This window comes from Harmonia axyridis, chromosome 1, assembly GCF_914767665.1.
Source record: "Harmonia axyridis chromosome 1, icHarAxyr1.1, whole genome shotgun sequence".
In the NCBI taxonomy this organism is placed as follows: Eukaryota; Metazoa; Arthropoda; class Insecta; order Coleoptera; family Coccinellidae; genus Harmonia; species Harmonia axyridis.
Window position 1 is genome coordinate 3,677,505 of NC_059501.1, and position 24,625 is coordinate 3,702,129.

Genomic DNA, 24,625 nt, shown 5'->3' on the forward strand with positions numbered 1-24,625 from the left:
TTGAAATACAAGGAAAATTGAGGCTCTTATTCGATTTTGAAAGGTCACATGATCAATTGGTCTTTCAGGCGGGAGATTCAAATTCAACCCAAATAGATCGGAACTGAATGTCAAATCATTTATCAGCACATGATTGAAATTTCCAATGAATTCATTATATTCGTTACGTAATAACTTAGTTTTTGTATTTATAATTAACTTTTTTCTGTGGCACTAAAAGAAATGGTTATTCATTTATTGATATCAGTTGAAAATATGGTTGAGGATTTTTTTTGAAGAGAAATTAACGAAATAAATGCTCCAGTTTGAAGGTATACAGTATTTTTTTATGTTTATTCTTAGGGCAAAAAAATATTATTTTTGTTTGATTCTTTTATTGAAAAAAAACTATGTACAAAATACGTTGAATTAATGCTTCTCCAGAACTTGCTCTAATAGATCATTCATCGACACCAAAAGTACCCTTGGATCTTCCACCAAACCAGCTCCTACCATTGAGTTGATGAAAAGCTGAAAAAAAATTTAAAACATCTATCTGGTTACTCCTAAAAAAGTGCCACAACTTACTTGTTTTACTAAAAGTTCGGCCAATTTTGGATTTTCCTTCGTCAACTTGTACAACTTCTTGATTATTGTATGCCTGGAATTACAAATTGAAATTTGAAAGGTAAGAAAGTTTACATTATGACAGGTCATAATTTATTGAAATGTTAAATTCATCAACCTTGGGTTTATTTCCAATCGTGGCTGTAAAATGGCATATCTTCTATCATCTGATAGTTGATGACTTTGTGTCCTAATGAAATGTCTTGCTGCTGCCATCTCCTCAACTGTAACCACGCAAGGATGATTCTCTAGACGAGTGGTTGCATTTACGTTTGTGGCCTTCCCCGATAACTTCCCTTTGATCCAATCGGACAATTCGTTGATTTCACTTCTCTTCAAACTGTCTTCACCTGAAAGGACATTTTCAATCAAACGAAAATTAAAAAAATGAGAAAAGCAGTGAAGTGAAGCCAAGAGCTTTTTACGGTTGTTTGCATTAGTATGGGTGTTTTCTCATGTACATTTTTTAAATCTGTCTTCTGAACACAGATCAGAACTCCCTGGTCTGTGATGAGGTACGAAAACATAGAATTACGTGATACTTCAACAGAATCTTCTTTTTTTTTAGTGCCTCTTCTAACAAAGATCGGTGACAACTATGGCCAGTTTGTTCGAATAATTTTGTAAAGGAAATCATAAAGCATATAGAAATAAATAAATTCCCTTGAACCAGCGGGTAAAAAACATCTATAGAGTTAAATGTTACCCAAATTTGTAAGATCACTGGCTTCTTTGTCGTCTCTCATATCTTTTTCTACCGATATCAGTTTGTAACCCCTGAACTGTTGGAGCTGCATGAGTACCAGCTCGTCATATGGCTCAAAACAGAACAGAACTTCCTGCTGTTTTTTCTTGAGAGACTCATAGTATGGAGATGCTTCTGCTAAGGCCCGGCTGTAAAATAAACCAAACAAAATTGAAATTCAACTTGTATAGTTTACAAATTATTCAACAAATTTTTCAAATCCTCAAATGAATCAGTGAAGTTTATTGAATTTGTAAAAAGTGAATGTATTAAATTTGCGTAAACATTTACGAAAAAAAAAATCAATGAGGCTGCCGAAATTGCAGTTGACCCAAAAAGGCATTAGTGACGTCAATTGGATATGTCAACAACTAACTGTCATAACATATGACTCAATAAGTCCCGGGCTTGGCGTACAGTTGGCACCACTAGTGCCATACCATTTTTTTCTCATTTGAACCAAGCATCACAATTAGGGTTAACTCTGGATCAAAATATTGCAGGCTGAGGAACGCTACATTTGTTATTGTTTCAAAAATTGAATAAAACGAATATTGTGTATTGGCACTGCTCCTTGTCACAAATCTGTGAAAATCATGGTCAAATTGAACAAATTGTGCTTTCAACTAGACCACCCTGCTTATTCTCCAGATCTGCCCTTAGCAATTTTTGCAGTCCTCAAAAGAATGCTTCAGAGAAAAAAAATTGACTCTATTGAAGACAAAGGCAAATATTTTTTTATACATAATTCTAAATCATTCCTAAAAGTCTAAACTACAAGAATTTTTATAGAAAATACAACATTTTTGATCATTAGGTTAAGTTATAATTTCTAACCTATACAAATTCAGTCAATTTTTCACCTACCTAGGAGCAGCAAGATAAAATATCGTCTTCTCTTCTTTGGTTCTTGTGATGTAGTCATTCAAACTGCATTTCTTTCCGTCGGCAAGTTGAGAAGACTCGAAGAGAAGGAGCTTAGCAGCTTCTTCCTACAAAGATTTTTTCTCAAAAATCTTCCAGTTGAAATAAAAAAAAACGTACCTTTTCCAGTTGGTCGTGATTCGTTATTATACCTTCTTTGATGAAGATACCGTAATCACTAAAGAACTTCTCATACTCTTCCGGTTTTTTACTCTGTTGCTCTTGCAAATATTTGATGACTCTGCCAGTCAATACAGTTTGAAGTTTCCTAGAAATAACGGCATGGAAGGTAAACATTGTTACAAGGAAATTACAAGAAATCACAAGGCTAAATTCGTAAATTTCTCACCTTATGAGGGCGCTGTTTTGAAGAAGTTCTCTGCTCAAATTCAAAGGAATATCTTCAGAATCGACAACACCTTTAACAAATCTTAACCATTTTGGAAGAATATTATTTGTTTTGCTTTTTATGAGTACTTTGCGTGTGTAAAGTGCTAAACCAGTCTCTGTTTCTCTCGACATTTCAAATAGTCCTAAAAAATATGAAATTATGAATTAATTTAACTCTACTTGACGAAACATCTGAGAAAACTAAACCAAAAATTGAATTAGGTCTTAAGTAAATTATTTTTTATTGAACAATGTATATTTCCGACTTTGACTAGAGTTTATGAATCTGAATTGCAAAAAACCATTTTGGTCATTTACTTACAAATTTTTTTATATGTGTGGTTCTCACCTGGTTTTCCTTCTGGAAAATATAAAAGAGCCCTGATAGATAGAGGAACATCAGCCTTATAATGCAAAACAAATCTAGGCAAGTCGTAACTGCCACTTATATATCTATAAAACTCTTGATGTTTTTCTATTGGAACATCTTTTGGGTTCTGCAACCACAAAGGCTCAACAGTATTAGCTTTTTCCCCATTTAAAACTATTGGACTCCCAATGAAATTGCTGTACTTTTTGATGACATTTTTTACTGTTTCTTCATCAGAAAATTCCCTGCACTCAGTTTTTAGGTAAAGAACGATCTTTGTACCCAAATTGACACCTTCTACAGGCTGAATTTCATATGTTCCAGATCTGAAGAAAATATTTTGTTTATATATTGCTAGATATTTTTCAATTATTTCCTAACCCATCTGAACTCCATTTATAACCAGGACTGCCTGAAGCTCTTGAATAAACTTCCACTTTATCGGCAACCATGAAAGCACTGTAGAAACCAACACCAAACTGACCAATTATATTATTGTCACCACTTCCTTCTTTGTCTTTCAGTTGTTGAAGAAATTGCTGAAATATATATATAGTAAATGAAGATAACTCTTACTTAAAAAAAAAATGAGCTTACTTTGGATCCAGATCTAGCAATTACTCCTAAATTTGATATAAGTTCATCTTTTGTCATTCCAATTCCACTATCCTGGAAAAAAGGCAAGAACTTTATTTTTCACCAGACTGAGCGCAATTTTACATATTATGTATATGTATTTTTCATACCTGTATTGTCAATATTCTTCCTTGTTTATCTGTTTCTATTTTGATCTCTAGAGGTCTATCAGTTTCTTCTAATGAACTGTTTTCTGATAAGTGAGCATACCGAAACTTTTCTAAAGCATCACTTGCATTTGAAATAAGTTCCCTGATGAATACTTCTTTTTCGGAATACAATGATTTAGCTACTATGTCTAAAAGCATTTTGGTTTCCGCTTGGAATTCATGTTTTGTTGCTTCACCTAAAAAATTAGAGTATTGTAGCGTATTTAATACAAATTTTGTGAGTTTTCAACGTACCTGCTGGTGGTTCATCCTGTTTTTTCACAGTTTCAGTACTGAATGTACGTGGAGATATATTATCTGCAAAATATAGATTCAGAAATAAAAGGGAAAATGCATTATTGAATTTCTGATAAGATTTCACTTACATGCCGGTACGTGAATTTGTTGTAGAGCTGAAGGAATATTTTTCACCGGCACTCTTCCTTTAAGAAGAAATATTCTTCTTGAACTGATTCGTGTTAGTCTTGGAATTGAAAACATTATATTTCACTGTATTTCTTATGAGATTTTTCTCCTGGGTACCGTCACTATCTGCATAGGTTATGTCTTTCTTGAAAATCTAACCTATAAAGTTTTAAAACTGTACTGAAGGTGCCTTTACGAAAAATTGAAGAACTCTATAATCAAAATTCGATCGCCATCTATGAACAAAGTCCAAAAACAAAGTAGTAATTCAATTAAAGAAAAACAGAGGTCACTGTAAAGATAAAGTACTCTATACGTAAGATTTGATAGCCATCTCTGATCGAATGCTTTAACTAGATATTAGCTCAACAGATATCTTGCGAAAATCGCAGAACTCTATAAGCTAGAATGAGCGCCATCTATAAATGAATTCTACAACTAGAAGTTAGTTCATTTGGAAATCGCAAGATGTCATAACAATGAATTAATGATTTTTTTTAAAGCATCATTGAGAGTTGTGAGGATTTGGGGTTTTCTAAAGCATTTTATTGTGGTTGGGTCATATTCAGCAATTTTATTTATAACTATGATTGATGCATTCTCATGTTTTTGCAATTTCATCTTCAGTGATTTTCTTCCCACTGCGAATTAAGGCCCAATCAAGATCAAGATTTTTAATGGAAATAAATTTGATTACTTGTTAACTGGATCGGATCAATTTAGTAGAACAATCAAAATTATTTGTTTTGGATCTTTGATTCTAAAACTTGAAATGAAAAGTTAAGAGGAAAGTGAACAAACATTTTCTGAAAAATTTCGAAACAAAATCGTCAAGTTTTTTCGGAAACTAAGCTACATAAAAAAAAATTGTGAGGTTAATTCTTTATTAAACAATTCAATGAATATTACAACATGGTTATAAAATATAATATAATCACAACCAAAAATTGAAAGATAAAGAAACATAGTTTCCAGAGTTTACGTATTTTCCTCATATCAATCATTAAAATAAAACAAGATAAATTCAGGCATCGTTACAGAGTAAAATTAAATGAAAGTCTTGTAATATCCTTAAAGCTAAGTAGTACTTGTAAATTACAGAATTTCGTACTTTGAAACAATCATCATATTTTGGCACTTCTAAAAATAATATTTTTAAGTACCATCTAAACTTCGAGTTCAGCCTTCTTACAAAGTCCGACCTTGACGCAAATAGTTCTCTTGTCACTCTTGTGAATCAATAAGTTATAAATGTCCTTTCCTTTTCTCTCCAAGATATCTTGACACTAGAAGAAATAAAGAATACAAACATTATTATAGTGTAATAAAAAATAAGGGTTTGAAGGATAATAGTCATTTTTTAAGTGGAGAAGGCAATGAATTTCTACAACTGGTTCAAAATTGAATGAACGAGTGTTGAAATGAGCCTTCTGTTCAAGTAATATACATTATTTTTTCTCATTCACTGAATTTTTATTGAAATTAATGAAATATTTCAATGACTCTTGCATTAAAAAATGTTGGTTGGCAGAACAGTTTTCAGCATCACAAAGTTGACAGATAAAAGATGACAGAAGAATTCTTAATACCAACATATAACGGGTGTTTTTTTTCGAGGTATATAACTTTAAGTAGGCATTACTGTTCAGGATGGCGACCGATTTACCAGCTGTCAAGTGATTTATTCTCAGTTTGGTTTGGCAATTCATCATGAATAGACTCACGCCTGAACAACGATTGCAAATAGTGCAATTTCATTCCGAAAATAATGGTTCTGTGCGGAATACGTATCGCGCACTACGTCCATTTTATTTTGTTTAGCGATGAACCGCACTTCTGGTTGAATGGCTACGTCAACAAACAAAACTGCCGCATTTGGAGTGAAGCTAATCCTCAAGTGTATGTCGAAACACCGTTACATCCAGAAAAACTGACTGTTTGGTGCGCTTTATGGGCTGGTGGAATCATTGGTCCGTACTTCTTCAAAAACGATGATGGCCAGAACGTTACAGTCAATGGTGATCGGTATAGAGCCATGATTACTAAATTTTTCATTCCTGAATTGAACAACCATGATGTCCAGGAGCTGTGGTTCCAACAAGACGGCGCAACATGTCACACAGCTCGTGCCACAATCGATTTATTGAAAGACACGTTTGGTGACCGCCTAATTTCACGTTTTGGACCTGTGATTTGGCCTCCAAGATCTTGTGATTTAACCGCTAAAGCCAGCCGTGGCGGTCATTGCCAGAAATGATATTTAAAATGTAATGCCACAAGATTATCTTGCGGATAAATATAATTCATGTCAATCGAATAATCCACCGTTGTTTTATTACAATTTAAAGTTATTTAGCTCAAAAAAAAACACCCTTTAGTAATGAAATATAACCATGAAATCTGTGTGAAACTGAGATATTCCCGCAAGGTTTTATTCTACAAAGTATGGCAGAATGAACGGATTTGCCATAGAATTAGAGAAAATTGCTTAGTTCTCGAATTAATTATATTCTTCACCTCTTGTTTACATCACAATCTTACCTGCTTACGGTTACGAACAGGTATAGCCCTGCAAGTTTTTGCCAACACATGTTTCATGTCATGCTGGGTTTTTGGGTTAGACAATATTTTGGACATGGCCCAAGATATTCTTTTGCACATATAGCAGTCATCTTTCGGTGCATCATCAGAAAAGAAAGGAGAAGGTAATGTTGTTACTGTAAAAAAAAATTAGTCATAATGTTAGTACAACTTTTTTGAAAATTATAATATCAATATTGACAAACGGCGGTAAACACGAAGGAAGATTCTGAGCAAAGCAGTGTGGTATCAGGTGTGTGAATAAGTCTTTCCCGTTTTTTTTCAAATTTTGAGCCTTTATTGTGAAAAAATGGTTACAAATGAATTATTGAAAGTATTGGCCATCGCTAGCTACAACTTTTCCCCATCTTTCTGGCAACATACGAATCCCGTTGCGAAAAAATTCGACCGGTTTGGCCTCTATCCAGTCATCTACCCATTTTTTGGCTTCCTCGTAGGAATGGAAGTGCTGGTCAGCCAGGCCATGCGTCATCGATCTGAAGAGATGGTAATCAGACGGAGCAATGTCTGGACTATACGGCGGGTGGGGTAGGACTTCCCATTTGAGCGTTTCTAAGTATGTTTTCACCGGCTGTGCAACATGTGGGCGAGCATTGTCATGTTGCAAAATAACTTTGTCGTGCCTGTCGGAGTATTGTGGCCGTTTTTCTCGCAGTGCGCGGCTCAAACGCATCAATTGTCGTCGATAGACCTCGCCTGTGATCCTTTCATTCGGTTTCAGAAGCTCATAGTAAACCACACCTAGCTGGTCCCACCATATACAGAGCATGAGCTTGGCGCCATGAATATTTGGCTTGGCCGTCGATGATGATGCATGGCCGGGTAGTCCCCATGATTTTCTTCGCTTCTGATTATCGTAACGGATCCACTTTTCATCGCCAGTTACGATACGATGCAGAAAACCCTTTCTTTTATGTCGCTGAAGCAGCTGTTCGCAAGTGAAAAAACGCCGTTCGACGTCTCTCAGCTTCAGTTCGTACGGCACCCAATTTCCTTGCTTTTGGATCATTCCCATGGCTTTCAAACGCTTGGAAATGGTTGTTCGGTCAACTCCCAATGCTTCAGCAAGTTCTTCTTGCGTTTGACACGAATCTTCATCAAGCAAAGTCGCCAATTCTTGATCTTCAAAGATTTGCGGCCGCCCGGAACGCTCCTTGTCTTCCACGTCGAAATCGCCACTTTTGAAGCGTCGAAACCATCCGCGAACACTTGAATCATCGACACAACCTTCTCCATAAGCTTCCTGAAGCAACCGATGCGCCTCGGCAGCAGATTTCTTCAAATTGAACCAATAAAGTGAAACTTCCCGCAAATGACGTCGACTCGGCTCAAATTTCGACATTTTCACGATTTCAAAAATTTATGATGCGAAAAAATTTCAACTAATGTGTTAGTGTGGAATTGTTGACAGATGAATAAGCTTTGATTATGACATATGTAACCATTAAATACTCGCACAGTATTGGTGGCGCCATCTCTTACAAAAAACGGGAAAGACTTATTCACACACCTGATAACTCCAACCTATAATTATTCTTTTAATTCCACTTACCTTCTGTCTTCAATTCCATTTCTGCGGGTTTACACAACTTCAGATAGGGGCATATATCGTTAGGTTCTAGAACTTGGATAAGAGCTTGAATTATGGTGTCACCGTAATCTCTAACAAAAGCAGTACAATCTTTCTTCCAAATGTCAGGTAAATGTTGGCAAACATTGCGTACAGTATCCTCTAAGCTTTGCTGAGAGAAAAAAAAATGTGATTAAAGAGGAAAGCGAAGAAGCCAAATGTTTTACCTCATTTGTTTTGAGCTCATTATCAATTTCCTGCATGATTATCTTACATATAATACATTCTGCATTGTTAGCTTTCACTGCTGTCTGCACGGGATAAACCATTTCATATCCTAAAATTTGAAAAAAATTAAATATAAACAAAAATATAAATCAATTTCCGTCGAAATGAGAAAAATATTTTTTTTGAACTTCATAATTTTTGAAAAAATAAATGCTGCTTCTTGCATTTTGAAAAAACATTCAAATCAAATAACCTGTTTTTCAAGAGATATTCTTTGGGTCAGAGTTATAAGGTAAAAAACAAGCTGATTACTTTTCGTGTGAAAGCTACATACTGAATAATTTGGGGGTTTTTTATAAAAACACAAAATTTCAGTGTAATCTGACCGATATCCAAATTTTATAAAAAGTTTTTTTGATCACCCAATAATACGATTTCCACAAACTTTCCATTCATTTCAATGTTCTGCAACAAATTTCAAAATTTCATTTCTATCGGATGGCTATTTTTCAATTATTGATAAAATATTATTTTCAATACAAGTGCAGAAGGCATTGATATTTTTCCAAAAGTTCATAATTCAAAGACGAGCCACAAAGTGAATTTTAATTGAAATTAATGGAATATTTCCATAAATATCGTTTAGTGATTTTTGCATTGAAAAATGTTGGTTGGCGGAACTGTTTTCTCTATCACAAATTTGACAGATGATGGATAAATCCGTGACAGGAGAGTTCCTGGTACCAATACGCAAATAGGCCTCGAGTTCTTCATCAGTCAGTCGAACCCAATCGTTGGAGACCACCATCGGCTCAAAATCCTGAAGTTACAATAAGGATAAGCGTAAAAAAAATCAAAGTATTAATTAAAAAAATTTATTCTGCATTTATTCTTCACAATCACATATCCAGTCCATATCACAGTTATCTCAATTTTCTCAACAGTATCCAATATTTAGCCAGAATATGATAAACATCAAAACTACCAAGTGAAACTGTGATTTGTTTCGTGACTACTTCCATTGAAAAAAAATTCGAATGTGGCTTAACCTAACCTAACCTAATAAATTGTAATTCTTGTCAAAATCGAAGAAGTAATACATTTAATGACACTAATAAATTTCGTGGTAGCATTGTAAAAATTACAGGCTGCCTCAATAGAAAAATGACATTCGATCATTTTGGGTTTCCATCGTGACTTTAGTCCCAACTCCGCATATTCCTATTTTTCGGCAAATCTTCTTCTTATCCACCATGTGTTCGAACAAGTCGAAAATTTCAGTTCCATACTTCTCTATGATGTTCCGGCACTAAAAAAAAATTTGTCAAATTTCAAGTTTCGTTTTCAAAGACAAATTCTAGGCGGTATGAGTTTCTCTGAACAAAAATCCCCCAGTATATTACCTTGGCTTGATCCCTGGAAGGTAAAGCTCTACAAGTCTTCTCCAGTACGTGTTTCATCGAGTGATCTACTTTGGGATTAGACAAAATCTTCTCCATTGCCCAGATTGCTGCTTCACATACAGGGCAGTCGAAAATTTCAACTGGAATGGAAAAATCACATTCGAGTATCTTCTGCAATCTGTACTTTCATTTGGAATTATATTGGTTTTTTAATCTCCAAAGGAATAATTTATCAAACTCGATTTTTGGCTTTTCATAACGAAAGTAAGGTCTTGCTTTACGTGAGAAGTTTCCTTCACAAATGAAAAGGTTTTCATAAACCAATTTTGAAGTTAGAAAAAGATTTGAATTGTCCTTCTTCATAAAGTCCCGATATTGGCCCTTTATGGCAAGAAAGGGATACTTTTCTACACGCATGCTCTATGACTACAAAACATAACCTCATTCTGTTGTGTCATTTCCATCACACGTTTTCCTCTACCACACAAAATTTCATTTTCTTTGAAATTTTTCACTTACGAATAGAAGAAGCTTTTTCTGAAAGACTGTCGGAATATGTTCATCAAACCGAAGACACTTTCAAGCTCCATTTGAAAGTGACTTTCTAATGAAACCGGTCTTTACCAAGGATAAACATGCTCAACTTTTACAATTCTTTTATGACAAAATTATGACCACATTGCCAAAAAGTCCAGTTGAAAAATTATTTCTTGTGTATGTAAGACTTCCAAAGTAACAAAGCTCACAAATACCAGATGTACAAAAAAAATAAATAAAACTGCAATGCTTTTAAGCTTTTGAAAGGCTCCTCTCTTCCGTTATTAGTGGAATAAAATTAACTTACCCTTTGAACATCCAAGCTTCGAAAAACCACCACCAAATACCACAAACCCACAACATTTAATAACATTAAACATCACTATTACAATTCACAACAGTAAGCTGTATGCAACGAAAAATAAGCAAAAAACAAGCGGAATGAAGCGAAATAAAAACCATGCCGTAATGGAAAATCAACAAATATTTTGGTGGAACAAACAATATACAAAGCACCGATTAATTTGAAACCATTATAAAAAACAATGATATACAAAATATTAATATCGCTAGTTATATTTATGAGCCAATTTGGTGTGCCATTTGCCCACAGAAGGCTTGCCAACTTGACAAGTAAATATTCGATATTTATGAGGCGGCTATTTCTGACATACAGGGTGATTCATTTCAACATCTCAATTTTGCAAGAAAAGTTTCCTGGCCGTGTTATTCCTCAAATAGTTCTCAATTCTTAATGAATCACCCTGTATACAGTCTCATCATTCCTTGCGTAGTAAAAAACGGCTATGATCATAAATTACCAGGATATTGTAAATAAAACAAAAATTGTTTCGATCTTTTTCCAAATTAATTTCATCTCCTTTAAAATGGCAAAAAAAAAAATGTAGAACACGAGATGTAAGATCAACACCTATCTCACTCATACGGCGATTTTCAATCATAATGTCTAACTTTTTGTTCAGTATTTCGTATAAAATGAAAAATAAAATAAATAATGAAAAATAAAATAAATAATGAAAAATAAAATAAATAATGTGAAAAATAAAATAAATAATGAAAAATAAAATAAAATGAAAAAAATAAAAATCTCGTACACTTGGCGACTGCACTGTTAAACTCTTAATGTCACTCGTATGCTCTGGTTTTTGACAGAACGGAGTACCCAGAAGCTTTCTGTACCATTTCAGTCGAATCGACAATCAAAATTTAGTTTGGAACACCAAATTTCAAACGAGCTCTTTGTTCAACAGAATCATTCAGTAGTTCAAACGATCCAAACTCGCTTAACTTTGACATATGTCATTTGAGGTTATACCAACCTGACAACAACGAAAAAACCAGATCCGCTGACAGCGCTTTGTTTGATACACAATTTCCTGGTACTTTACAATCATAGTTTATGCTGTAACGTTGTAAGCCGTATTATTTACCTCTCATGAGTTGAAGCTGTCTGGTTCCGCAAATTTGCATTACGGAGCAAATTTCCTCTGGCGCCACTCCGTCTCTCAAAAATTTGATGATAGTATCGCCGTATTTTTGTATGAAATCAGCGCATTCATTGTTGTCGACGTCAGGTATCAAGGGGCATACCTTTTTGAAAAAGTCCAGGAGAACTTGCTGCAACAAACAAGTAAAATACATGAATATGAAGTTCATTTAAGAAACACCTCATGCACAATAGCCTAAAAATTAGCTTGTACAGGTAGGTGTTTCCAATCAGTTTCTGTAAACTGTTCGTACATAAATCTCAGCCAACTGATAGTCAAACTCGGATATTTTTTGAGTAAAGTGTCAGAAAACTTCGAGCTAGCAAGTTGTGGCGATATGAATTAAAATAAAATTATAACCTAAAAATATGTCATCTTTTTTATCCTAATGTTGGATGATAGTATTTTTGAAGAGTAGATCAATCAATTCCATACTCAAAACAAGAGACGTAAAAATGTTAAAAACAAACAAATTTTTCATTTGACGTATACTCGTGAAGACAACTTAGAAAAATATGGCCTATAAAAGAGATAATAAATAACTAACCTCATCAGTCATATCACTGACTTCCTTCAAAAGCAGTTCCATTACTTTCTTGCATACATAACACTGAATACTTCCAACATTCTCGTTTTTGTTGAATGGTTCGATATCGATGATGACTCCATCATAAGTGTTGTCCAAAATAGCATTGGTATCTGAAAAGCAAAGCATATTGAAAATATATCGACTAGAGGAAATGCACAACAAAACTATGCGATCATTTTTCAAATGGAAAAACGTTCGATTTCGTTTTTGTTTGTCGGTCCGTGTGTCCGCCAATCCTTGTAACAGAGCCTGAACTTCTACAATTCTTATCTGATGGCTATGAAATTTGCTGATAGGTATATAGTTTGGGTTATACCAATAGTTGTCTCATACAAAATTCAGTTTTGCCAGATATCAGATGCTCGTTGAGAACGTGCAAACATGAAATTCCCGGAATCTAAATATCACCCTTTCTACTGGTCTGTTTTTGGTGAAATTTGGTACGGAATATCTATATCTCGCATTCTATTAGTCCGATTTTGATGAAATTTATTCTCTTTCGGATAGAATTGCTCATACTTAATGTGAATGCAATTCTCGAATTCTATATGTATATCTCGCGTTCTACCAGTCCGATTTCGATGAAATTTGGCATGTAATTCGAATTGGTTTGATCGAAATGAAATTACTCTCAGATAGAAGATGCGCCTTGCTCATACGCAAACGTGTAATAACCGTATTAACTATAGATCTCGCGTTTTACTAGTAATATTTTGATGAAATTTGGAATCATATCAGGATTGCTTTGAATATGGTTTTATAAGATCTTTATATAGGGTGTTGTTTTTCGAGGTATATAACTTTAAGTTGGCATTACTGTTCAAGATGGCGACCGATTAAACAGCTGTCAAATGATTTATTCTCGGTTTGGTTTGGCGATTTATCACGAATAGACTCACGCCTGAACAACGCTTGCAAATAGTGCAATTTTATTTCGAAAATAATGGTACTGTGCGGAATACGTATCGCCCACTACGTCCATTTCATTTTGTTTAGCGATGAAGCACACTTCTGGTTGAATGGCTACGTCAACAAACAAAATTGCCGCATTTGGAGTGAAGCTAATCCTCAAGTATATGTCGAAACGCCGTTACATCCAGAAAAACTGACTGTTTGGTGCGCTTTATGGGCTGGTGGAATCATTGGTCCGTACTTCTTCAAAAACGATGATGGCCAGAACGTTACAGTCAATGGTGATCGGTATAGAGCCATGATTACTAACTTTTTCATTCCTGAATTGAACAACCATGATGTCCAGGAGCTGTGGTTCCAACAAGACGGCGCAACATGTCACACAGCTCGTGCCACAATCGATTTAGTGAAAGACAAGTTTGGTGACTGCCTAATTTCACGTTTTGGACCTGTAAATTGGCCTCCAAGATCTTTTGATTTAACACCGCTAGACTACTTTCTGTGGGGCTATGTAAAGTCATTGGTCTATGCGGATAAGCCACAAACCCTTGACCATTTGGAAGACAACATTCGCCGTGTTATTGCCGATATAAGGCCACCAATGTTGGAAAAAGTCATCGAAAATTGAACGTCCAGATTGGACTACATCCGAGCCAGCCGTGGCGGTCATATTCCAGAAATCATATTTAAAATGTAATGCCACAAGATTATCTTGCGGATAAATAAAATTCATGTCAATCGAGTAATCCATCGTTGTTTTATTGCAATTTACAGTTTTATAGCTCTAAAAAAATACCCATTACTTTATACCTTATACAATTTTGATGAAATTCCAAATTGCTATTCGCGTTGGAAAACCGAAAAATCCTATTATGGAGGCCGACTTGTTGGGAGCTGAAGACGAGGAAAAATTGTGTCAAACTCATTGGCAAAATTTTTTTCTTACCTATTTGACCAGAGAACATAACTGGTTTCGGCAATGGCTTCATCACAGGCGGAGCTGGTTTGTTATCCGTGCAAAGCTTCAAGTAAACGCAAACCTCCTGAGGGTTCAGATCAGCAATCAACATACCCACCAATTGGTCAGTGTAAGTGTCGACAAAAGCCTGACATTCGCCAGACAACTCCTTTGGTAGTTTCGTGCAAAGTTTATCAAGAGCTGCCTTGATTTCAGCCTGTGTCAAAAATATACTAGTTATAGGTTTGTTCTGTGCTTTATTTAAATTATTATTACTTGTAGGGCTGAAGGACTTAGGTCAATTGCCTTAAAGTTACAGTTATTTCATTACTTGTAGTCGAGAAACCAAAAAGTCATTATGATTGAATTTTATTGTTTCCCTCTTTTGTCAACCTAACCTAAGCTAACCTAACAATAGGCTGTCATCGAACGATTTTTGATTTCGATAGAATTGGAAACGATTACCCATAAAAACAAAAACCAACTAGAACATATTCTCTAAGAAACAGTAAAACAAATTTACGAAAAACGTTATATTAACAAAATCACACAAAATTGTGGGGAAAAATGAAATGAAAGCTACAAAATGTAATCCAATGTTTCTAGGAATGCTTGAAGCAACTTTTTAAATCGTCTCTTGCATTCTCTTCTTCTGGCTCTGTCACATCTACCATGCCTTGAGCGCTGAAGAGAAAACATCCGATTATAATATCTATATTAACTTGATCATGTCACCTTGGACACAACTAGTGAAAGCGACACGTAAACAAAAAACCTATCGGTTGCTAGATAAAGTCAGAAAGAAATACTGAACCAAGATCTATACCCGAAAAACCTAGACGATTATAGGAAAAAAATCAGAGGAAAATATATGATCAAATCAACCTATCGAATCATGTCAAAGAGTATCATATTATGGTACTCATTATACAATGAGAATTTAATAGGACCATTATATAGGACCAATCGATAGCAATTAAACAATTTGAAATGATTATAATGGCAACACTGTGCATTATTTTTTTGACATTTCTTATGTCATTTGTGTTAAGTAGGTTAGGCCGTTTAATCATGGAAAAATACAAGCTTCAACAACTTTTAGGAATCGTCTCATCAAAATCAGTGCTGATTTGTGAATGATGTGAATATGATTTTTTCATTTTCAAATTGTATCACCGCCATTGGAAACCCATTATAATGACGCTAAGAAGACTCATAAAACAACATAACGAAGTGTCGAAATATGTGTAAATCAACTCACCTCGGTCTTATTGTCCTTAACCATCTCCTCCAACTTCGTGACAGCGAACAGACAGAGGGGGCACTTGGAGTTATCTCCGGTCTCTTCCTGCATGAACACGTCCACATCCCTTACATCTTCTGAAGGACAGGCCCTGACCAATGGACATATTTCAGAGGGGTCGATCTCTTGGGCCAATAGGGAGACCAAGGCCGGTTCGTAGGTGTCAACGAAATTCCTGCAGGTTTGGTTAATGGAGGTAGGTAGCTCGTTGCAAGCTTTATCCACCACCGTCTTGATCTGTTCCTGAAATTCAAAATCACGGTGAGGAACATCTAGATAAATATGTAAGTTCAAAAAGAAAAAGAAGTACAATTTCAGAGTGTGTAATAATATCATACGATATTAATTATCTATCTGGTTAATGTATCAGCAAAATGCCATCAACATAACCATTGTCAAACAGAAGATTTCCACGCTATAACGTAGGAATCATAATCGAAAGTAACCCAAGGAGTATGCATGTCATCGAGGGAGAATAGCGATATACCGGTTTCACCCTTATTAGGAATCATCAGTACCGCATAACTCTACCCAAGATGACAAACAAACGAAATAGTAGGCACCAGTACTCATGATCCCTAAAAAGGGTGAAACCGGTATATCGCTATTCTTCCTCGATGACATGCATACTATTCTATTCTATTTCTATACTATTTTGTATACTTTCGAAGTTTCCGTTCAAGAGACCTATAAAACTTGCACTAATAAAGGGCTTCTCACCTCTGTTCTGGGATCGGTGATGGCCAGTTGGACGTAGTGCAAGAAGAACTGACAGAACTCGCACACTTGCTTGTTGAACAGCTGGTTGTTGTCAGGCATGAGGAGGTCTATAGGTAGCTGAGCATCTTCGGGCCTGCCCAAAGCTGGTGGATCGTAAATTATCTTAATGGAAGGCGTATTCTTGGTAAGAGGCACCCTTGCCAGAGTTGGTTTCTTGGGAACGGGGCTGATTTCTAGAGCGTCTGCGGTTTCGTACGGCAGCAGAGGTACAATAGGAACATTCTGAAAAGAAGTAGACATTAAACAATGTGCTGAAGCTTTACCAACTTCGAATCGTGTTTACCTCGTATCCCGATCCTCTGGGGCAGATGCCAACCATGGCGCAGACGGCGGTACCGTTCAGTTCTTCGATCAAGAATTGATAGGCGAACTCGTAGTATTGGTCGACCAATCCAACGCACTCGTCGGAGAAAGATCTGGTCTGCCTACACAGGGATTCCAACACTTTCTTGAACTCTTCCTCGGTAGTATTGGCCACTAGCAGATCCCTCAGATGCTTCACCAGCTGTTCGCAGAACTCGCAAGTGAGGTCGTCGTTAACACTGTAGAATGTGAAACTCAAGGGTAAATAGTTCTTAATAATGGAAAATTGATGAATAAAGTAGCCTACGGTCTTCTCAAATGCATATTAGTGGAATGAATATACAAGTTGTAAGTTTGTAACTCAGTAGTTGATTAGTTTGACATAATCTTCATATGTACATTTTGAAGAGAATAAACATACTATTATTATTCATTTAGTTCTTACCCGACTGGCACAAAACCTATGTTGGAGATTGGAGTGATCTGTACACTCTGTGGTTCGTCGTGGCGATGGTAGAGGGCGCTGCATTCTCCCGACAGGATGCACACCTCACCGGGGTTCAGGTGTTCCTTGATGTGATCGTAGATCTCGGTGAAGTAGGTCAGGATTATGTTGCTGCAAGCATCGGACAGGCTGCCGGTGTGCCTGCACATCTATAGAGAAAAAATCTCCCTATTAGTATGCATTCATGCCAACTTGTAAAGGGTGTTTTTTTTCGAGCTATAGAACTTCAAATTGCAATAAAACAACGATGGATTTTATTTATCCGCAAGATATATTTGTGGCATTACTTTTTAAATATGATTTCTGGCATATGACCGCCACGGCTGGCTCGGATGTAGTCCAATCTGGACGTCCAATTTTCGATGACTTTTTCCAACAATTGTGGCCGTATATCGGCAATAACACTGCGAATGTTGTCTTCCAAATGGTCAAGGGTTTGTGGCTTATCCGCATAGACCAATGACTTTACATAGCCCCACAGAAAGTAGTCTAGCGGTGTTAAATCACAAGATCTTGGAGGCCAATTCACAGGTCCAAAACGTGAAATTAGGCGGTCACCAAACGTGTCTTTCAATAAATCGATTGTGGCACGAGCTGTGTGACATGTTGCGCCGTCTTGTTGGAACCACAGCTCCTGGACATCATGGTTGTTCAATTCAGGAATGAAAAAGTTAGTAATCATAACCATTGACTGTAACGTTCTGGCCATCATCGTTTTTGAAAGAAGTACGGATCAATGATTCCACCAGCCCATAAAGCGCACCCAACAGTCAGTTTTTCTGGATGTAACGGTGTTTCGACATACACTTGAGGATTATCTTCACTCCAAATGCGGCAGTTTTGTTTGTTGACGTAGCCATTCAACCAGAAGTGCACTTCATCGCTAAACAAAATAAAATGGACGTAGTGCGCGATACGTATTCCGCACAGAACCATTATTTTCGAAATAAAATTGCACTATTTGCAAGCGTTGTTCAGACGTGAGTCTATTCATGATGAATTGCCAAACCAAACTGAGAATAAATCACTTGACAGCTGTTAAATCGGTCGCCATCTTGAACAGTAATGCCAACTTAAAGTTATATACCTCGAAAAAAAAACACCCGTAATATATTTCGATACCGATATTTTAGCGATTCTTGGTATACTTTACCATGAGAAAGCCGTGCAAGACCTCGTCCTTGGACATGCTGTTGAACCTCTTCTCCATCACGCTGACGACAGTCTGACATCCTTCGCAAGGTGTAACGTCACCTAGTTGGCGAGTGGTGGGTCTGAGGGTGCTACTGGTCGATTCTTCCAGGCTCTTAAGGTACTCCTGGTTGTTGCACAGGCCCGCCACAGAGCACACCACCTGGGGGTTCATCTCCGAAGCGAGAGTGTCGATGAGGTCGGGTATGAAGTTGTCGACGATCTTGTCGCATTCCTTGACTACCGGCTTGAAGTGGATGAGTTTGCAGGTGCCCTCGAACACCTCCTTGATCAACTCCTGAAACAGGCAGTCGCATGGTTGAAGTAAGAAATGATAAAAAATTGCCAGACGTAGCTTCCAATAAGAATATCGGACTGGTAAAGATCTAGGTCAAGAGTTAACCATATGGATACCTGCTGTGACATCCAAATAAAGACAGAGGGTGTTTTCATCGTTGAGTTAGGTTATGTGATGAAGCAGAACCGGTCTATCGCTACTCTCCTTCGATGACACCGCGTTACCCTGTGGTTAACTTTTAACCTAGATTTCTGACAGTCCAATATCAATATTGGCCTTGATTAGAGAGTTATTCTTTATAATTTTTGAACATCTTCCAATATCCGCGCTTTTGAGCTCAAACCAGATTACTAATTATTTTCTCAACAGAGTTAGAGAATTGTGAACTTTCTAGCAGTGGTCTGGTAACTATTTCATCAATTTTATTTTTTGCTTTTTAGAAGATGTGACAAATTTTGGATTATGGCTCACCTGGGTCTCATTGCTGAGTAGCTGATCTCTCGCCTGCTTGACCATGTCCAGACATGTCTGGCAGATGTTGCTGTTGTCTGGAGGAAGCTGCCTATGCATCCAATCGGTCTGTATGCAGTGCTTGGTGGCATGGCAAGATGCTGCTGATCTATAAGTGCAATTTTTTTCATGGAATTATTGTCTCACAGGTAGATAAATAAAATCCAGTTGAATATTTTCGTAATAATTAATTTTTTTTGGAAAACGCCGAGGAAGGTTAATTTTCATTTAGACAGAGATAGTCCCGTACAAATTACACTGCCAGTGATTTACCACTGGCCAAAATTTCGGAACATAGAGTTAAGTTTGGATAGAAAATGTTTTTTCCGGTTAGACCGGAGACTTCTTTGGTGAAGTGTTGTTTATAAATATATTGAAAGATTTCTGTTAAAGCATCGATGTAAAAGGTCACAAACATCGATATCGAAATTTTCGACAATACATACACTGCGCAAAAAAATTAACGCACATTATGGAAATCTCAAATTTATTCTACAACTGAAGGTGTTCTCAATGATAATTATTTTTATCAGAATTATGCATGCATATGTTATCCACTTTCAACATTTTTCCTCAATACAGATGTTTTTTCCCAGCAGGAATAAAAAAAGATGAGATTATCAGATTTTGAATGTATTGGCTCCATTCTGAAATCAGTTGTTCTCGATCAACTCTAGTGATCAATAGTTTTTCTTTCGTTTGATATTCTACACTCGATCGCTATGCAACGCGAAACACGCAATTTGACCCAAGAGGAATGTGCCCAAGCGGTAGTTTTGCGAGAAGAAGGGTGGACATACACAAGAATTGCAGAAAGGTTTGGAGTTTCCCATACAAGTGTGTCCAGAATGTTGCAGCGATTCAGGGAGACAGGTATGAATGTCCGAAGACCAGGACAGGGTAGACCACGGGTAACAACTGCCATTTAAGAACGTTAGTTGAGAGTTTCTTGAACCGCTCGCCTCCTTCAAAATCAGCTTGAGCAAACTCATGGGGTGTAAATTAGCACTCAGACCAATAAGAAATCGCCTCAGAGAATATGATTTAAGGCCTCGTGTTGCGGCAAGAGTCCCAGCTCTTACCCCAGATCATCGAAGGGCGCGTTTGGATTTTGCGAGAGAGCATATCCATTGGGAAGAGGCTGATTGGGAAAGAGTTCTCTTCACAGATGAGTCTAGATTCTGCCTCTACCATTGTGATCGACGTTCCCTTGTATACAGACGTCCACATGAAAGATATGCTCAGTGCAAGAAGTCCAGATCTCAATCCGATTGAGCAGGTTTGGGACAACCTCAATAGAAGGCTGAGAAGTTCAGAAAATCATCCAGCTACTCTTAATGACTTAGGAATCCAACTCAGAGAAATCTGGGAAGGATTAGATCAGAACATTTTAAGATCACTCATTTTGAGTATGAACCGTCGTTGCCGAGCAGTAATTAACGCAAGGGGTGGAAATACCACGTATTAAATCACTTATCAGCATTCCAGTATTTTGAAAATTGTTTATTTCTCTTCTTTCACATAAGATTCGGTGAAATCCTGAATTTTTATTCCATTTAATGTGTCTTGTTTCGTTCAAAACCTTCCCGAGAGAACATAAAAAATAAGTTATAAAGTCAATGTAGAGTTAACTTTCATTAAAATTGAGATTTTCAGAATGTGCGTTAATTTTTTTGCGCAGTGTATATCCAAAATAAATGCTCTAACCTTAAATTAATGAACCAATGTGTAAGATTTTATTGATTCGAAGAAGCTTTTGTGCGCTTGCCCAAAAAAGTTCGCGGAATTTATAGAAATCATAATTTGCATATAAAAAAATAATTACGATGGCACTATATTCTCCTCTATCAAAATAAAGGAATTTGTTGGCTACAAAGCACAGCTACAAGTGGGCGAATACTGATTACGAAGTGGCATTGTTCGTGACTTTTCAATCATTCTAATATACGAACTATTCGAATAATATGTGAATAAGCAAGCCAACAACAAATGAGTAATCCTCAAATTACAACTTCATATCCAGAATCTAGGATTATTTGACGAGTCGCAACTCACATGTCCTTGAACTTTCATGCTAAGAGAGTATCAGAAAAAAAATGAAACTTTTATTTTATATTTCTACATTTCGTGATACCTGAATCTTGAGATATTAACACAAGAAAATCAATATTTACATATGTAGTTGCAACACCAAGAAGTTAATTATTACACATTTTTGTTTGTTTCTCATGAGAAAAGCTGACAGTTTATTGCTCTCAATTTTTTGAAAGAAAAAAATGGTATCTACGCTACTGAGATATTCCGAACTGAGAAATCATTTTTGAATTGTTCGTCCAATTTGTGGCTAAAATCCCATGGTTTTTTTTCGAATGGGGCGCTGTTTCAAAGCACAAAATTAAACATCTTACTCTAATACGTTATCTTTTTATTGAAGAAATGAAAAATACTAGTCAGAATGTTTTTTTTTGCATAAAAACGGCGTCCATAGGAACAAAGGCATAAGAGATTTTTTTCTCAAATTGAACGAGCAATTCAAACATGATTTCAAGCTAGAAATATCTCAGTGACGTAAAAAAAAAACTTCAACATCCCGTATCTCGGAATACGAAGCATTTGAAAACAAAAGTTATATAGCAAACTGTCATTCTTTTGAGCAGAATCACCCCCTCAAGTGTGTCGCACTAACACCCTGTACATTAAAATATCTCTGTTTATCGTGACCTTATCCGTTGCTACGCCCATGATTATTGCACCAATCAATCTTTGAAGTATTATCAAATAATGATGAATAATATTTGTCTTATAATATAAATAGGTCTACCGCAAATAATTATTAAAATATTTACTTATTAACCTATTTAACAACATAATCTGGTAATTTTGAACCATTTGTTATCAAGTTCCGTACAGAAAACAAGAAATCGAATAAAATTATACTACTTATCGTAAAATTGACAACACACAATAGTGAAATCGAAAATATATTTCATAACGTAATTTTTCAATTTTAATTTATTATTTTTTATTATATAAGTTTTTTCTTTTGTTATTCGTTAGATTAGTTCTGTAAAAATTGTATTTCTTTATATTATATCTTAAGGCGAGAGCCGCAAATTTTCTGAACGCCTAGAAGAACAATAAATGAGGTCAGAAATTGATACTGAGTGTTTATCCAGTATTATCAGAGCTGAGCATTGTTGTTAGTCATGTGGATTAGCAATCAGGGTAATGGTCATAGGTCATTGATATAACTATTATTAACTCATTTTCGCATAAATAAACATTGTTTCTAAGAAATAGCGAGGATGAATCACAAATATTTCATATTATCTGAATCCTGTGATTCAAAGAATATTTCATATTCTCTGAATCCTGTGATTCAAAGAATATTTCATATTCTCTGAATCCCTGATTCAAAATTTTCAATCCTGTGTCAATAATTAATAATTTGTCTAAATGAAAGATTTTCAAAATTGACTATAAATCACGCCTTCAAAATATTTTTTAACCATTAGAGTTTAGTGAAAAAAATGTTCTATTTGTATTAAAAGCCCCTCATACTTTCAGAAATATACAGTTTATTAAGAGTCAAATCAGATTTGGTTAGCATCAGAGATTGGAAGAAGTTTTGCCATGCCTTAAAATACTTTATGAGACTAGAATAGACTTTATTTTTGTTATTGTAGTTAAGTTTAGAATATTATTTATGTTGTTGTTTTCTGGTTTCAAATAGTAATATAATTAGTAGGCCCTGGTGCCAGTAATGTTTTTGCTGTTTAAGGGTCAACAATAAAGATTATTATTATTAAAATCAAGTAACAACTAAAATATTTTTTCAATTCAAGAACATTCCTGAATTATTTTAAACTATCATATTTGAAGTATTCCAAACTGATATTCATATCATGCTTCGATAATAGTTCCCTTATCATTCAGAATTCGAGTGGTCAGTCGTAACTGACATTTTCTATTCTTTCAAACGAAATGAGATAAATTTGGATAAGGTATCTTCCTAACAGCAGTTCTTCTATTATGACTTTATCTATCCGACCACACAAATTTTGATTCAATGGAATATAGATAATAAACATTCAATTTTATCATAAATATGTAACTCATTCAAAATTGAACAACCAAATAAAAGAACAATTCGATATTTTGCAGCCTAAAACAATTTTAGGGAATTAATTATCCATATATGGACATAAATGTTCAACTATTCTTCTTGAAAAAAGAATTATTGTATACTGATCATAATTTTATACATAATTTATAAGAAATTGACTGTTGTTGATGTAAAGATGAATTTATTCATCCACCACTTTATTGTTGTCTGTGAATGTCGCTTTTGGTACTAAACTATGCTAAATATGAAAATATAGATCAAGAACTAGATTATTCAGTTTTGAGAGTTTTCTGAACTTCTCATATAACAGGATTCTTCTACAGATGCTTTGTGGAGAAAGGGGATTCCCCAAATTCTCAACAATGGACAGGAAGTAATTCATCGTTAAGTTAACATATTGGACTTACGTCAAGTTCTTACACCAATAAGAAGGGCCCCAAGTACATTCCTTCGCTCCTAATAGTGGAGCTTTTGCATCAACTGACGATAGGGCTGAAAAACAAAGATACAGAATAATAAAAGAGCTTCATGTTACACGGGAAGAATGAATTCTAATTAGAAAAATGACCTTCAGAATCTCTAGATCTATAAAAAGAATGGCCGAAACAATAAAAACACGACTGTAGAATGACAATAACTTTTAATAGTCCCAGCCATTAAATGCAGAGGACAAAGAGAGCTATAATTTATTTCTGAATCATTGATTTCCTCACCTATAAACGCTGCGACGAAGAAGAGAATCTTCATCTTGATGTTGGGTACTTTTCGGTCAGATAGGAATCGACTGTCTTCACCGCTTCACAACAAATTTTTGATCAAAACGAAAACAAACAGTTCGGTACTTCCTATGATCAACAGAAACAAAATAGATTCAGAATGCGCTGCGCATTTTATCAATCACGTGATACTTAACGTCACCGACGAGAAATGCTTATAATTTTCTATTGAAATTACTGAAAGATTGTATTAAAGCGAAAAGTATTAATCAATTCTAGAAATATTAATCAAATTAGTCACAATTCACATATTAACGAAGCCGACGTCAAATGGCCAGATG

At 35.6% G+C, this 24,625-nt stretch overlaps 2 protein-coding genes across 3 annotated transcripts; both read right to left on the bottom strand.

The window, feature by feature from the left end:
- Positions 1-357: 357 nt before the first annotated feature.
- Positions 358-4,396, bottom strand: LOC123670714 (heat shock protein 75 kDa, mitochondrial). The gene is made up of 13 exons (XM_045604246.1): positions 4,207-4,396; positions 4,076-4,138; positions 3,782-4,017; positions 3,633-3,704; positions 3,417-3,574; positions 3,015-3,361; positions 2,625-2,808; positions 2,396-2,543; positions 2,219-2,343; positions 1,313-1,500; positions 725-956; positions 568-640; positions 358-510 (listed from the first exon to the last, which is right to left on the bottom strand). The coding sequence occupies exons 1-13, from the start codon at positions 4,319-4,321 to the stop codon at positions 409-411; spliced, it is 2,043 nt and encodes a 680-aa protein (XP_045460202.1). The 5' UTR covers positions 4,322-4,396; the 3' UTR covers positions 358-408.
- A 720-nt stretch (positions 4,397-5,116) lies between these two features.
- Positions 5,117-24,625, bottom strand: LOC123670717 (prosaposin). Of its 2 annotated transcripts, XM_045604248.1 has the most exons (15): positions 24,282-24,610; positions 23,976-24,060; positions 19,404-19,551; positions 18,597-18,932; positions 17,384-17,592; positions 16,919-17,177; positions 16,576-16,857; positions 15,814-16,098; positions 14,541-14,769; positions 12,641-12,792; positions 12,037-12,223; positions 8,645-8,754; positions 8,400-8,589; positions 6,788-6,963; positions 5,117-5,532 (listed from the first exon to the last, which is right to left on the bottom strand). In XM_045604248.1, exons 1-15 carry the CDS (start codon positions 24,313-24,315, stop codon positions 5,413-5,415), a joined length of 2,802 nt encoding a protein of 933 aa, XP_045460204.1. In that variant the 5' UTR covers positions 24,316-24,610; the 3' UTR covers positions 5,117-5,412. The 2 variants fall into 2 exon arrangements, with proteins under 2 accessions (XP_045460204.1, XP_045460205.1); XM_045604249.1 differs by lacking the exons at positions 5,117-5,532; positions 6,788-6,963; positions 8,400-8,589; positions 8,645-8,754 and adding exons at positions 9,507-9,954; positions 10,049-10,188 and having other exon boundaries at positions 24,282-24,625.